This window comes from Branchiostoma floridae, chromosome 9, assembly GCF_000003815.2.
Source record: "Branchiostoma floridae strain S238N-H82 chromosome 9, Bfl_VNyyK, whole genome shotgun sequence".
Lineage (NCBI taxonomy): Eukaryota > Metazoa > Chordata > Leptocardii > Amphioxiformes > Branchiostomatidae > Branchiostoma > Branchiostoma floridae.
In genome coordinates, this window is record NC_049987.1 from 7,622,029 (window position 1) to 7,637,483 (window position 15,455).

At 45.2% G+C, this 15,455-nt stretch overlaps 1 protein-coding gene across 5 annotated transcripts in view; it reads left to right on the forward strand.

The window, feature by feature from the left end:
• The first annotated feature begins 618 nt into the window (after window positions 1–618).
• The window catches only part of LOC118423077 (single-minded homolog 2-like), a 43,313-nt gene continuing 28,476 nt past the window's right edge, over window positions 619–15,455 (forward strand). For 2 of the 5 annotated variants that reach the window (XM_035831040.1, XM_035831042.1), the window contains exons 1-2: window positions 619–855; window positions 5,504–5,688. In XM_035831040.1, coding sequence (XP_035686933.1) covers window positions 728–855; window positions 5,504–5,688 — 313 coding nt within the window. In that variant the 5' untranslated portion in view covers window positions 619–727. Of the gene's footprint in view, window positions 856–2,777; window positions 2,985–3,873; window positions 4,081–4,248; window positions 4,327–4,498; window positions 5,096–5,503; window positions 5,689–15,455 lie in introns of those variants that run through there. The other 3 variants (XM_035831041.1, XM_035831044.1, XM_035831043.1) reach the window with 3 other exon arrangements.

Here is a 15,455-nt window from a genome sequence, read left to right on the forward strand (position 1 = left end):
TTGGTAATATAGATCACATGTGTGTTAGACGCAAGAGAATGTTTTCTAATGTATAACACTGTAGATTTCATTTTGTATCAATGTGCCTCAGTAAAATACACCGTGTGAACTTCGATTAGGCATCACCAGTCATGTTGTCTGCATCTTCGTTATCGAATGTTAAGTGTGATGGATGCTCTAAATTCTCGTTAACAGACTTTTCATGTTAATCCGCTGTTGGGATTAATCTAGGAAGAAGCTGATATTTTATTTCACTTTATTGAGCGACGAAGAAGAATTCCAACAATTCACCTGACATGACAACCAGGGACGACACCCATCCACTTTTGTCGTGCGTCCCGTACGTCAATCAACCGAACGCACCGAGACATCCTCTTCCGAAAGTTGCCCGTCCTTCCTACGATGTACCGACTCTACCGTGCTCTGTATATGTTGATATAAAAAGTTGATAAGTGCCTCCACTTATGACATATCTGTCTGCTGACCAACCTCTTGACACAGGCACATGATCTCTGCACCACGGTGGAGCCAGTGTGTCCATATTTGTCGCCAACCATCTGTCAAAGACCCATCAAGTTGAAATGAAGAGCCCCGAAGTCGTCCTACCAGCCTATGGGACGCGCCGCTTTTTCTGGGGGTCAGTCCTGGCCGAAAATTTTCCCCGTGCATCTGCGCTACATTATAACCTGTCCCATATATGATCGCGAGCTCGCCTTCCTGACAGCGTATGTCCTTTGACTCCGTCAAGGCGGGACCGGGCGATCAGGACGTGTCATCTCCACTGCACACACCCGTGGGGATTTTGAAAATGAAGTCGAGTGAGGAAACCCCGTACACCGACACCGCGCTGAACGCGTAAGTATGATGATATTAGACAGTGTTGTTTCTATGGAGAAGCTCCAACAACTCGGACCGAACATGCCTGCCGGGTTCAGGAGACGGTGTTGATTCCCTTGCGTGACTCTTCGACACGTTTGTGCACTTGCTGGAAGTGAACTTGACCACGGTATCTTATCTAAACGACTTGGCGCGCTCATCACGAGGGGCTGGATCGCTAACGAACACCAGTCGTGACGTCGTTTCAATTCTTTCCATCTCGTTAAAATGACATTTACATTTATTGATATTTCAAAAGGTCCAAAGGTTGTCAAAATCCGGCTTAGTGTAAACTATGGTACAATGACCTGCCAAAAACGATGTTCACATTTATCCCACTTCAAGAAACTAGGAAAATGGGGTTAGTTTTCATTGATGACTATCTACACATCTTTTACTTTTACCACCTTTGTGCAGACATGTGAATTTGTCATACATTTCAAACTTGGCGATGATCACATTTTCCCAAGGCAAGAAACTACAAAAATGCGGGTAGTTTTCATAGATCTGGACATCTTTTATAACCAAGAGAAGGGATAAAGAACCGCCAAGCCTTTGTCTTGGCATGTAAATTCGTCGTAAATTTCAAACGATGTTCACATTTTTCCCACTTCAAGAAACTAAAAAAATGCGGTTTTCATAGACGACTATCTACACATATTTTATAACACAGAGAAGGGATTAAGAACCGCCAAACCTATGTCCTGACAGTACGGTAAATTTGTCGTACATTTCAAACTTGGCGATGATCGCATTTTCCCACGTCAAGAAACTACAAAATGTGGGTAGTTTTCATAGACGACTATCTACACATCTTTTATAACCAAGAGAAGGGATTAAGAACCGCCAAACTTTTGTCCTGACATGTAAATTTGTCGTAAATTTCTACATTCTGACAGGAGCACAGGAGAGTGAGCAAATCTCGCTAAACCCTGAGCACATGCCGGACTCATAAAAGCCTCGCTGGTGGCCACTTGCTTCTAATACTAAAGTCAATACTCGGGTATTTCAGAAAGTCCTCGAGGTGGAGAAGTGACCCCTTTTGCATAATACCCTGGTTTGGTCCTCAAATAGCCCTGCACCTGCGTTGACTAAACTGTCAGAGTTGTCAAGCCCTTCACTTGTACGCTTTACACCTCTACAATAGCCAGACAAAGGCTCGAGCCGTCCGCAATGGTCCCTGATGTCATGGAGGCGCAAACAAATTGGAAACAAAAATCTATCATCCGTCTTGGGTTTGACGCGAAGCTAATTTTGAGTATTGACGCAGCGCACAAGTGCGTGTAACCCTTTTCTTTTTAAAGTCAAACGTTTCCAAACTTAGCAGAGGCCTGACTAGTCGTACAGTGGCAGTCAGACGGCGGCGTCAACACAGGACCAAATATTATTTAGAAGTCCTGTCATGAAAAGAAACGACCATGACCGAACTAAGTTCATTACTTCTAACCAACGCGAGAGAGCTCAGCTAATTAAAGAAGTAGCGGCCAACATTACAGGGGGGTATATATAATTGTGTAGGGTTATAGCAGCGATCCCGGAATATACAGGGGGTGTAAATATGTCAGCTAACGCCGTGCGAGTATCGTGACACCCCCCGCAGTGCCGACACATCGTGGGCCCCATCTTGCAGGTGGCAGGCCGACAGGTTGATCGTCTTGCTGCAGTACTTCAGGGTGCTTCAGTCCCTCTCGAAACTTCCTATTGCCCCTTGTTGTTGATCGCTGTGTGTGCCTGTTTTCTCCCGCGCACTAATCCGGCTGCTACCACAAACTCACCAAACACGCTGTCGCTGGGGGATTTGTTTGCGCAAACTCAATAAATCGCGATAAGACTCTATCATCGACCTTGTTCGACACCTCTGCCGCCGATAAGGGGAATCTCCCGTGTATTAACCCCGGCGATAACCCCCAAACACCCGGGCCACATTTCTCACCTGTGATCCGCGCTCCGCGGAGGAAAAATTTGCTCAGAAGGGTGCGTCAGCGTTAAAACATACCGACCCTTTGTGCGGCTGTGGACTCTAGACCCTAAAACGCTCCATAGTCACTCCATCAATGGTCGCCAGAAAGAAATCGGTACGATTAAAGCGGCCGCGTTGAAAGAGCCAGGTAAGAAGACAGGTATGGTTGATTTATCAATCACAACAGGTATGAATACAGCATCTTATCGTGGACGGAAAGGTGGGAGATAAGAACCGATGAGGAGTAAGAAGTGTGGGCGACAGGCCAGGCTTTCGGCACGGTGGTATCGCGTGACAGGTAAGTACAGATAACCAAACAGAACACAAATAATCGAACAAGGGTTTCTGTACCTTGTTTGGACCACATGAGGGTCTCGCGGTGAGGTACGTGTGACATGGCGACGCGGAAACAAGGAAATATCGCACGCGTCGGAAAAATAGTCGACGAAACAAGTTCAAGAGGAGGAAATGGGGTCGACACCGTGTTTTTTCTAAACATGTGATATTGTTCAACAGTGGAGCTGGGCTCGGTGATAAATGTTTTGCCAACATCAAACACAGACCGATAATGTTTCCCTACACGTGTCGCGACATCCTTAGTTCTATACGTACACAGTAGCGAACACGTGGAAAACCATAAAACTACAATCCTCACACATGTGCAGCTGCGCGAATGGAATGCAAGATACCAACACCCTTGCGACGTCTCCCATGTTACGCTATTGCTGGAAAATATTAAGCGCAAAGGTGAAGACCCTCAACCTATTTCACAGCTTGTCATTGAAAACAAAATGTTTCGCGGAGTTAGACCCCCCCCCCCCTGCTTATGAACGACAGATACCCCTTGTGAAGTGGGACAACAATGGGCAATAACCGATTGCTACAAGGGTGACAGACTTGCAAAATAGGCCAATGGGAGGGCGGGTAGACCCCGGGACTAACCAATGAAGGACGCGGTCACGGAACGTGCGGCCGATGATTAATAGAGATTTCCTTATATGCCTCGCCAACGTGCAATGACTAGAGTTGCAGTCACCATTTATCATCACACATAGCGAACTGAACTTGTACACGAGACACACCGTAGTCCTGGTCGGGAATATATCTTGACTTAAGAAAAAGAATTGTGATATCTTGAGAACAAAGTCGCATCTTGAGCTATGGTAGTGAGAGCAGCAGGTGCTATCGGCTGATCCGGCGGTGACGCAAATGTCCCGGCAGAGCCCCCGGTCCCCACTGTCTAGGTGAGTGAGTCCTCATGCGCACAGGACATTCAATACGGACTTCCCTCTCACCCTCCCTCTGAAATTCTCGGGCGTCCCGAACGTGCTGTTCCCACTGTAATGCCACTCCACCACAACATGACTGAAGAAGTGTTCACTATTTTGTTTGGTGTTTATTTTGTCTGGTAGCCCATGCCCGAGCGAAGAGGCGGGGGTTGAAGAGGACTCCAGGATAAGTGGCGACGGTGAACCCGGTGAACAGACAAGGTATCCATCCGTCTATCTACCCACCACAGCCCACACGTCAGCTAACCACACGACTGTCTCATTAAAAACGTCTCAGAAAGATATCATCTTCCTCTACTCAGTAAGACCACAAAGTAGTGACAGGGATTACAGGATAACCGTATTAAGAAAAGTTTGGAAGTTGTTCTAAAAACGTACGAATAAGTTGCAAGCGAAGTTATAAACAGAAAGAAATAGAGGAGAAAATACTTTCCCGTGTGTCGGACGACCTGGGTCCTGAGATATAAGATAAGGCAAATGTCAATAGGTGGGGGGAGTCTTAGTCCCCGTGTGCTATGGACCATGTAATCAGCCACGCTCTCCTACCTCGGCGATTCGCGAAGGGAAATGTTATGTGCATAGTATAAATACATTAGGGGGCGGGGAGAGGAGAACCCGTGTCGGCCAGGGTGACGTAGTAGAAACTGTGCATCTCATTCAGAGTAGAGAGGGGAGAGAATGCTCAGCACATCGCCCATAGCGCACTGGTGTCCTCCCCACGGGCACTCTCAATAACAAAAGCCGGTCCAGGTCACCGCCAGCCGCGCAGACGGGACTTTGAGCCAGTGGCACGCGGACGACGTCGCCGCTAGACCCTCCCTAGTATAGAGACGTCCCCGTCCGTACGTAACGTCACGTCACGGGACCCGGGGGCACAGGAGCCCGTAGATACGTACCTCCAAGGTCCTCAAGGACGGTTCAGAACACACACCGGTCACCGTTACAACTTGGGAGCACGCGACCCGGCGTAGTAAGTTTCAGCTGCGTGTTTGTGTGTATCTGTGTGCTCGTACGCGGACTATGTGTCTGTGTGTGTGTATGTATGTTGACTTGTTGTTAACAAGACTACGTGTGTGTGGTAGGATCTTATAGTGTAATGCGAGTCCGACACATTCCTTCCGTTCATCATACTTGGACTCAGAGGCCAAGGATTACAACAATCTCAAACAGAGACAGATTCCCTCCAAATCTCAGAGTAAATACAGACCAACTTTTTTTTCATGTCAAAGGAAGTTCTTATGTGTCGAGGGGAGGGAGGGTGTCAGAGTCGACCCGTCCGCCGTTACATCATGTGAGGCCTGGTAGTCGGTGTAGGAATGTGATCACCAAACAGTGAGCTAACCGCCGCGTGTTGTTCCCTCCATGCCGTTCCCTGCAGGGTTGAAGCGATGAAGGAAAAGTCGAAGAACGCGGCGCGGACACGCCGGGAGAAAGAGAACTATGAATTCAGCCTTCTCGCCAAGCTCCTGCCGCTGCCCTCTGCCATAACGTCCCAACTGGACAAGGCAAGCATCATCCGTCTCACCACCAGCTACCTCAAGATGAGGGCCGTGTTCCCCGAAGGTAAGCAAGCACACATGCACTCGGGCAGGGAGGCGCAGTCGACCGTAGAGGGTTTAGTGTCCTCTCGGTGTTTATGGTACGGGGTTTGGGGGGCGTCGAGCTCGGGGGACATGTTGTCATCGTGGCGACCCAAAACAAGACACCGTGAACAGCTGTCCAGACGGGCTGACATGGTGGTCATCTCCGTGTCAGACTCACTTGCGTCTTCTTCAAGATCCCCATCAAGCCTTGGCTTACTGTTTTACAAGCCGTGAAATGAGGGTTTGTCTCGTCTTTCTAGTAGAGAGAGGTTCCTTGAGCGTGGGTCGGCAGCGTTGTTCCGGTTCAGCAACCGGAGGGCACAGACCTGTTCCTGACCCGACAGCCTCACAGAGAGAACCCCCTTCAGCCACAGATAGACTCCCTTACGCCCCTAGTTTTTGTTACCCCAGGTCGTAGACCAAACCGTAGAAATCGAGAGCAATTCTTCTCGCCGGGAATCCTGAAAACAGAGCCTAACCTGTGCACTGGTCGCCTGGCGGGGTGTTAACGAGGGTGGGGGACCCCGCATCTGTTACCACCATCGCCTGCCATGCCAACTCTGCTCGCTTTTATTTCGGTGCGTCTTCTCGTAATTAACCACAGACGATAAAACCATTTCTAGCAGAGAACATACGAGACAAAGGCTGGAGAATATTTGCCTGAAAATGGTTTATTTCCCGAGTTAATGTTGTTCACGGTGGTGTTAATTGTGGGCAGTCACTTTCACACGAGTTTGTTTATCGTTATCGAGTTCGCTACTACAGCTCGTTAAACCTCATTAGTGTATCGCCGCCCTTCTCAGCAGTCTACAGTCCGGAATCACCCCCTACACAATAGAAAGTCATGGATCCTTGTAATAGCGATCACACCCGGTGTATGTTGGCCATTATCTGGGCGGAAGTCTTTCACCACTACAGCACGGACCATCGAGTCGTGAAGCAGCCCCACACAAAATGTGTGTATTGGCCATTTTGTTTGAACACGTTATCGTCGCCGCGATCTCGAATCTCTCTTCGATGCCGTCCAGGCGAGGAAGCCCGAAGTGTTTGCCCCGTGCCTTCTGTACACGATTCCCAAGTTATTCTATAAACTAAAACGCCCATATCTCTATTATCATAACGCTTGCAAGTATACATGTAGGTTGTGTCACACTGTGTGTGTAGTGGCCACTGGTCTCCATTCAGTCAAAACATCCCCACCCACGAGGAGGTTGTTGGTTGTGTTTGGAGGGTTGCACTTGTGTACAGTTTTATCAACGTAGATTGTTCTACATTTTATCACAAAGAGTTCCCCTGAACGAGTCTTCACACAGCAGGTACCTGCACAATTACCCTATATTAGCCCTGCCTTGCGGACACACAACGAGCTTTATTTAATTTACACCGGCTTATTGTTCCCAACGTTTTAATAACTGTCAACCTGAAAGGTCCCTAGGCGAGGGATATACTTTCATGGACTGGCCGTTTTGTGGCAAACTAGAAAATATTTCAATACAAATTTTATGAAGAAATGGTGTTGTTTTTTTTAGTACAAAATGAAAAGCGAAGTATACAAGGCTATGAGCACTAGTACTTGTACGTAGTTTGCACTTGTGGCCTTAGCCGTTAAACCTTGTCAAATGTTCGGTATATTTACAACATAACTATATACGATTCTGCACATATCTTACTTGTTTGCCATGAAATGATGCCTTATAGTGGACACAGGTGTGGAAAGATTTTGAAGTCCCGACCCCACGCGGGTGCGGTGTATGGCAGGTATATGGGGGTAATACAGACTCACTTTGTACAGCTTGTTCAAGCACTATTGCTCTCTATCTCGCCTCTTGTACGTCGTGTTTGTTCTCCAATAAATTGCCAAAGAAAACACAAAAGGCAAGTTTACCCAGGCGATAAGGATAATCAAGAAATGTTCCCCCACATAAAGGAGATTTGGAAAACGAGCTATGTACGAGCGTGAGGCAAAGATGCATAGTGCGAAATCATTTTTTGAAAGAGTGTTGTAGAGTGGACGGCGTTATAAGTGGGCCAGAAAGCACGGATTTTTCACCAGACGTCACAGACATTTGAGAACCCCTAACAAATTAAATATATTCAGTGGGCTGGCGTGATTTTATGTTGACAAACGTTAAGTGAAATTGTTGAAAACATTCCCCCTGCGCGCGCGAAATTGCCATTGTTGCGGCGCGCGCGGGGGACGGCGGAACGTTTGGGGTAGTTTGGTGGTGGGGAGGTCGCGCTCGGTTGTGTTTTGTCGGGTTCCATTCCCCTCACGTTGGTGTAATAGTTTGCATGTTAACTACCTGGGTCCCGGGCTAGGCGTGTGTCACAAGATGGGAACAAATTGGGGAGATTTAGGGCGATAATCTCAGGCCGGGTCCGCGCGGTTGAGAATGCCGCAGGGATGCGAGGAAGGGTGGCACTTCGTGAGCCTCCATCAGGAGTTTCAATATAATGTATAATACATGCGTCTCCCTCCTGGCACGATATCTTCGTCAGGCGTGTGTCTGCCTGCAGAAATACAATTATGCCTTCCACAGGAAACTTATTTAAGGGTCCAAGAGTTAATAAGACGAAGCTACTTTCATAGCTAATGACGGGAAGACCAGTCAGTTGCAATCTTTGCAAATATATTTCGTCCATAATTCATCGGAGCCAGATCTCGCGACTAGTCGCTACTTCCCCGTCAACTTTTCCCAGCTTTGTATTCAGAAATGATGTTTGTCAACTTTTGTCGATTGTCCGCTGTGATAAACTCTCCGCAAACACGGCCACTATTCAGGGAATTTAGATGTAAATCGGTGCCGGTTAATTTGCCGGGATTTTATAAGACCAGGGCAATCGGGGCTTCAGGATTCTGTTTGCTGAGCTTTCTGTTTTTAACGCCTTTTTATGTTGTCCCTGTGTGGTTCTATTACTTGAGTAAACTTGGTGGAAATTTACAAGGAGGGGCAGGGCTTTGTTCCCACGGATAGATATACCCAATAAGTTTTTGTGCGAGAACAAAGGGGGGCGTCAAAAACATGACAGCGTTAGATGGCCCCCTTCGGACTCGAGATCGGTCGATAAGGCTTCGCTGTGACTACTAACTTTAGTACACTTACCTTCAAGGGTAAAATACATTCTTTCTTTCGAGCATCTATGTGGAAAAATAAAATGTCTTTGGTGTTTGGAAACTTAGCGAGATGCATTTGCTTAAACGTTGTAAGAATTAGACTAGGAAGTTACTACATTGCATGTCCGTCTGAATGAGCCGTAATTCACGTAACCCGGCTGAGTTGGTACATCCATGTTACTAGGTGTATGTGTGATGTAATGTCTGTTCCAACGCCAGCACGGAAACACGTCCGTAACCATGGCGACAGAGTGGTCCGACGTGCAAAGTCAAGTTTGTTGACAAATTCGTGAATATCTGGGGAGGCCACGGCAGCGCGCTGAGGAGTGGCGAGGGCAGAGGTTCGCTCTCACCATGTAACCATGTGTGCCGTTCCCAGGCTTTCCGCAGGCTCCGGGAGCCCACAGCCAAAAGGGGTCAAGTTTGTATGTGGAGCCTGGCATCTCCGAAACACGGAGCCTTCCCCAAGCGGATTCACCACACGTCAGATCGTTCCCTGTTGTGCTCCGTGTCAGGTCTTGTGCGCTGATTAGCTAAATGTGATTAATTGGTCTCATTAGGCAGGTATGATGAGACGCAGTGACAGCGCCAGACCCGCGGCAGTGTCCGCCATCTTCCTATCTCCCGGGTCGCTCATGGAGTGTAGCATGGTGCCGTTCCGGTTTGGGGGCCTCCTGGTATTTGGGCTGTTTTCACTGAAATTTCTGTTGTACTTTCTAACATCTAGGGTCTTTTTCTTATCAGCGGAGAAAACTGCTGCTGCAGTATGATGATCTGTGTACACATTTATCTTCGACAACTTTTTGAAGTCACAGATTGAGTGCCATATACTTTACACCCTGTAGTTTTTGACTTTTGGTCGTCGCTACTATCGCTTCATTTTAGTCTCTGCCTTTTGTTCTATGTTGATCAAAAGTGTGCCGCAAAAAAGTTGAGTGTCCCGAAACTTGAAGTGTGAAAAAAGCCATGTCCAAATTAAAAACTTCACAGCCTACGTGCCACCGTTCTCTCCACTTGGCCGCCTCCGAAATGGATGTACCTTACCCCGGCAGCTGTGCGCGACGGTCCAACCTGCGCGCGAAAATAATAATAAAAGACGAGCTAATGACAAGACGATCACTCAAACATCAGACGAGCCTTTGTCTTAGCCAGCGGACAATAGCGTTGTTTTTGAAGAGATAAAGATCGGCCAGTGTTACCAGGGGGATTGGATAGCCATCTTTTATTTACTAATAACGTTTTGAGCGTTTTTAGAGCCATGGATCATGTACGCTTGACTTGGTGCCTGACGTGATCTACTGGCTACAGCGGGAGACCCACAACTCATAAATCTCAGTCTGGTCTTTAATTAAAAATCAAATTACCCGGCTAGAACGATTACAGGCAGACCCATACACATTGTTTGCCAGATTAAACATTATTGTAGTATATGTTGTATGATATACACTTGTGTTAGGTGTGAATGCAATGGTATGTGGGATTGTGCAAATAGACCCCCTTGGGTTGGACAATGTAACATTGTTACCTGATTTACTGTGATTACCCCTGTATTACCTACCAAATCTCTGTAAATGAAGTTTAGTACAATATATGGAGGTAGTTAATGCTCTTGTTATAAAACCTTCATTCCGACACTGTATGAACTATGATATGACTCGGCCACATCAAAGACATTGCTGCAGTCCAAGTACAATGATGATAAGGTTTTGCAGTGTTTAGCAGTTAGTTATGTCTTATCTATAATCAGGTATTGTTCAGATAGAGTACATCAACGGCCCTTTTGTAGCTAGGTGTATCATAAGTCGCTTTCTGTACATTTTTGAATACGCACTTACAATATCTTCGTGAAAGAAGATCGATAAGTTCTGACAGAATACGATGCAACTTGGTAACATCGCACTTAAAAATGTAGCTGTAATTTTCTCACGAGAATTACAGTTACCTTTGTTTCGGCTCGAACCAGTCTCGGAACTGTTTACTTTACAGTGAGATAGGGTGCGTAGTTCGGTAGCAATACCTTACATATCGCAATGAGCACGCGTGACTTTCAGCCTGCACTAAGCCTGTTGTCAGGGGCCGTCAAGACACACCGCCTGATTTTTCGCCAGTTTGTTTTTGAATCGATGCCTAGTTTTAAGCAAAGTTCTGAATTTCAATTGAAGAAATATGTGAAATTATTACAATCATCAATCACCCTATACGTTTTATTTCTGATACTCGGTGGGACAAAAGAAACTATAACCAATTCTTGAATACATTTATTCAACATAGTTTGAAGTAATATACTAGAACATTACATACAAGTAAACTCATTTGTATGTAGCTTTCGTTCAATAGTCAAATGCCGAATACATGATTTAATTGTCAAAACTGACGATATACTTTTTTGTGTATCGTACCTGTATCACGGTTATATCTCAAGTTTCCGTTTAAAGGGATATATTTTAGTGCTTTTGGTTAGATCTTTTGTGTAGAGATACACGTGAAAGATTGCATGCCCAGTGTTTTTGCCCGGAGCACTATAAGAAAGGTAAATAGGATAAAGGAATAGCCAAAACAGATGATATTAACCTTTTTGTTTTACTCAATATCCGTAGACATAAAAGGGCTAGTTTTTATGTTGTCTCATGACCAGTTCACTGTGCTATATGTAACGTTACGGGGGTGGCTTTGTAAATGTTACTGTTATGGGCTTACAGGAATAGTGTCCTAAACACCGTTTTTTGTCGGTAATTTTCGCCGATATCCGGTAGTGTAACAGGTTGCTGTGTGGTTCTTGAGTTGGTGACCTCCGGTTCACCTCGACACGGTGCCCCGGACCGTCTGTGGCGCGTCGCTCGGGGCAACGTTCCGCCAGCCCCGTCACGGCTCGGACTCCGCTGCCCTGCGGGGGAGATGTTCTCGCTAGTCCGATGTGACACTAATCAATTGTCCCTGGGAGGGAGATAGATCTTTAGGATACTTTAGTTCAACCTCATTTTAATAGGTCCTAACCACAGCGAGCGTACATCGGTAGACAGAAAAACAAATTGAGTAAACTTATTTGTGACGAGGGCAAACTGGTTCCTAGTGAGAAGTCGGCCATGTTTGGTTCTCCCATGTGCACGGTAAATTGACAATTCGGCTCGCTACAAAAACATACTATGAGACTGAGTATGACATTCAGTGAAACTGGAGGTAGGTCACTGCCCTTGAGATTAATACACCACTAAAACATTACCTAAAGAATTTTACCTAATGTGTTTCGAGGCAGCTTTGATTTTGTAAACATAAGCGCTATGTAGGAAATGGTCTGAAACATAGATCTATATATCAATTTGTTTCTTACATCCGTTCTATTGTTTTCCTCGATTGTTCGTTATCTTGTCTGTGATCTAACAAGGCACACAAGGCTTTCAAAAATGAAATGGCACAGCAACAAACTTTAACTCTCACTCCAATCTAAGCGTCTTTGAAAACTTTGTAGAACCTATAAATGATCTACCATAAAAAGAAAGATAGTTTTTGCGCCATATTCTACGTACATTGTGTAGTCAGTATCAAAATACACTGTCAACGAGTCTCATCAAAATTTTCAAGGTCAGTATAGCAGACGTTCATCTGAACACTTAAACACTTCTAAAACACTTCTTAAGACAGCAAAAATCTCACTCAGGACGAAAGTGAAGACCTCAAGGACTAGGTTAATCCTACATCATAAGAGGTTTCCTGCATGGAGATAGGGGTCCCTTATCTGCCCAGAAGTCGACCCTCACAGATCACTCCACCTGCCGTATTGTTTCTACAACAATAGAGTCAAGGAGAGGACAGCCACTTTCCGGCCAGTCGAGGGCGCACTTCATGTTTTTTTGCCTTACTCAGTTTTCCTGCTACTTTCACGGCTTAAAAACATCGATTTGGGGATTTTGAGAGTAATTGTGAGAATCGTGTTCTCTATTAAACGACAATTTCGTCATACTCCTACATTTGCTATGGATTTGGATTTGTTCACGTAAAACCGAAGGTGGAAAAAACTTTGAAATCATAAGTTTAAATGGTGCATATTCTTTTTAATGTACAGTTGTCGGCCATGGACGAAAAGAGAGTTGAACTTGTTGAAACTGTTTTCCACAGAAATGACCTGCTGAAGTAACATCCAGTGAATTAGTGATGTATAACCACCAGGGCTATTGATGATCTTTACAGACGAGACAATGATAGTGAATTGAACTTTTGAAGATCGGCCCAAACTGCAAACCATGATTTCTACCTGACCTAAGAACTCTATTGTATTCTACCGCGTACTCAAGTCTGAAGTAGTGGTCAGTCCTGACATCCCGTGTGGTGTCCAGTGAGTGGGACGGGTGTCCCCTGCACGTCCCCTATTGATAAGCTACACAGACGAGACAATGATAGTGAATTGAACTTGAAGATCGGCCCCAGACTGCAAACTAGAATTCCTAACTTTCCAAAGAACTCTGTTGTTCTGCATTCTACTGTCTGACTGAAGTAGTGGTCAGTCCTGACCTCTCCCGTGTGTCCAGTGGGACGGGTGTCCCCTGTACGACCCTGGCTGTGTTCTGACATGGCGGGCACGTGGTGGTCTCAGACTGCCCCGCCTATGGACACACACTCCCGCGGGACGGGCTGTCTGTGGTCTGCCTCACTGGGACAAACAAAATATACAATAAAGAAAAGACAATGAATGAAGACATTTATTGCAAATTTTTGCCACACAGGGCTAAGTACAGGTCACAATAAGACATGTTGAAGAAATACAGTAAACAGATACAAAATACTTGAAACTATCGTTGGATAAATTCAACTTCTCGCTTGTCAGTTATGGAGATAAAAGAACTGGTATGTTTTGCGATCGGTGGTTTGTCTAGTTTCATTTGTGCAACGATGTGGTTCTTTGTCCATTTTGCTGAGGTTCACACCGTGTATATATACATAAATGTATGCTAGCCCATGTTAGATTGTCAGCGCAGTGTGCCCAAATAGATACATTTTGTACCATCCTTGACCTTCACTTGAACAGATCACCATACACACATATTTGATGTGTAGGTCGCTGGAACTCTAATAGTCAACGTACTTGTGATACAGGAAAGATTTGGAAGTAAAATGGTATGCTTCTTGTTGTGCAGAAGTGGTGCACTATTGGTCCTTATTCGGTGGAGAATATTAACGAAATTTGAAAAGGGCGTCTTCAGCTGAAATAAACTTGAGTCAAGCCTTGAAGTCTAGATACAGGAATTATGACACTAAATGTTTCTCTATTGATTAATTTTCATATTCATATTGTTGTGACGTTTTGCCTTATTTGGAGAAACATCGTCATCATGTATCTTGTTTCTCCACTGTTCTGTGTTTGGAGGATAATTTTAATTTTTTTAATGTCTAAGAGGCGATTTGTACTTTGGAAAACCCTTGGAAGGGGTGTTAGAAATGTCAGGTGCTCTGTAGCCTAACTTTTGCCCTCTCACAAACATCACGGTACAACCTCTTACATTGCCACGTGGAAAACTCATACGATGTTCTCCTTTTGGCAGTTTTGTGCCAGATCGCAGCACACGTTCTGCACCCTGCAGGCCCCATGAGGTTTTGTTTGTGTAAAGTTGAGCCGCAACCACGATGGTCAAATTTGGCCGAAAAGTTTCCATTCGAACGCAGAGTATCGGGTTACCGGGGCTCCCGCGCGGTCCCCGCGGAGGGCTGACGGTGACTGAAACATCTTCTAAAATATCGTGATAGTTTGAAAAACAACCTCTCGCACGTGCCTCGTCGATATTTAATGAAAATTGGCAGTGTGTACACGTCAAGTCTTACCGTGTACGTGTGCTACACAGTTTTGTCTCAATGTCTTCTGAAATGTGCATAGTTGGTTGATTTAGAAAGGGTGTTCGGTGGGCCAAAAAAGCAAATACCATATTTAGATTGGTCCTAAATTTGACTGAAAATCCAAATCTTTTATTTCATATAGGTAATGATATTAAGATCAAACTTTCTGTCTTAGGGATTTTTCAACTTCTACTTAAAACTATTTTTATAGCCAATATAAGGTCGAAAAATCGCCATTTTCTCAAGTTTTCTCACTCAAAGACTCGTAATTCAAAATTTCCTTAATGTTCCAAAAATCCCTAAGACACAAAGCTGGAGATATTAGTTGTCGACAATATAAGTCCTGAAAGAGTTGATTTACACGCGTTTTGCAAGCGATTTAAATACCATGTTTGGTCCTATGTCGAGTCGCACTGATAGTGACATAGAGTAATTGATACCGCCGTAAACAAGTGTTGTAACATTGAAGGTCACCAATAATGACGCCAGCAGCTTTTTTACATGTCACATGTTCCAAACTAATCGGCAGCAAAAGTAAGCTTGCCAAATAACGGTTTATATTTGTGAAAATGTTTGTTTTTCTTCTGACGCACGGCACCCGGGAAAATGAGGGTGTTTGCTGCATGTTTACTGTAACAACCTGCGGGTGACCTCGGATGACCCCAAATAGAACGCCCGTTCTGTTCGATCACGCCAGCGTTCTGTTCGATGGAAGATGATTCGTGTTCTAAATCCCCACATTGAAGTCTGGAAATTTTGGGGCCAAATTTTACCATCGTGAACTGTCACAAAGATAATTACAGCAATCC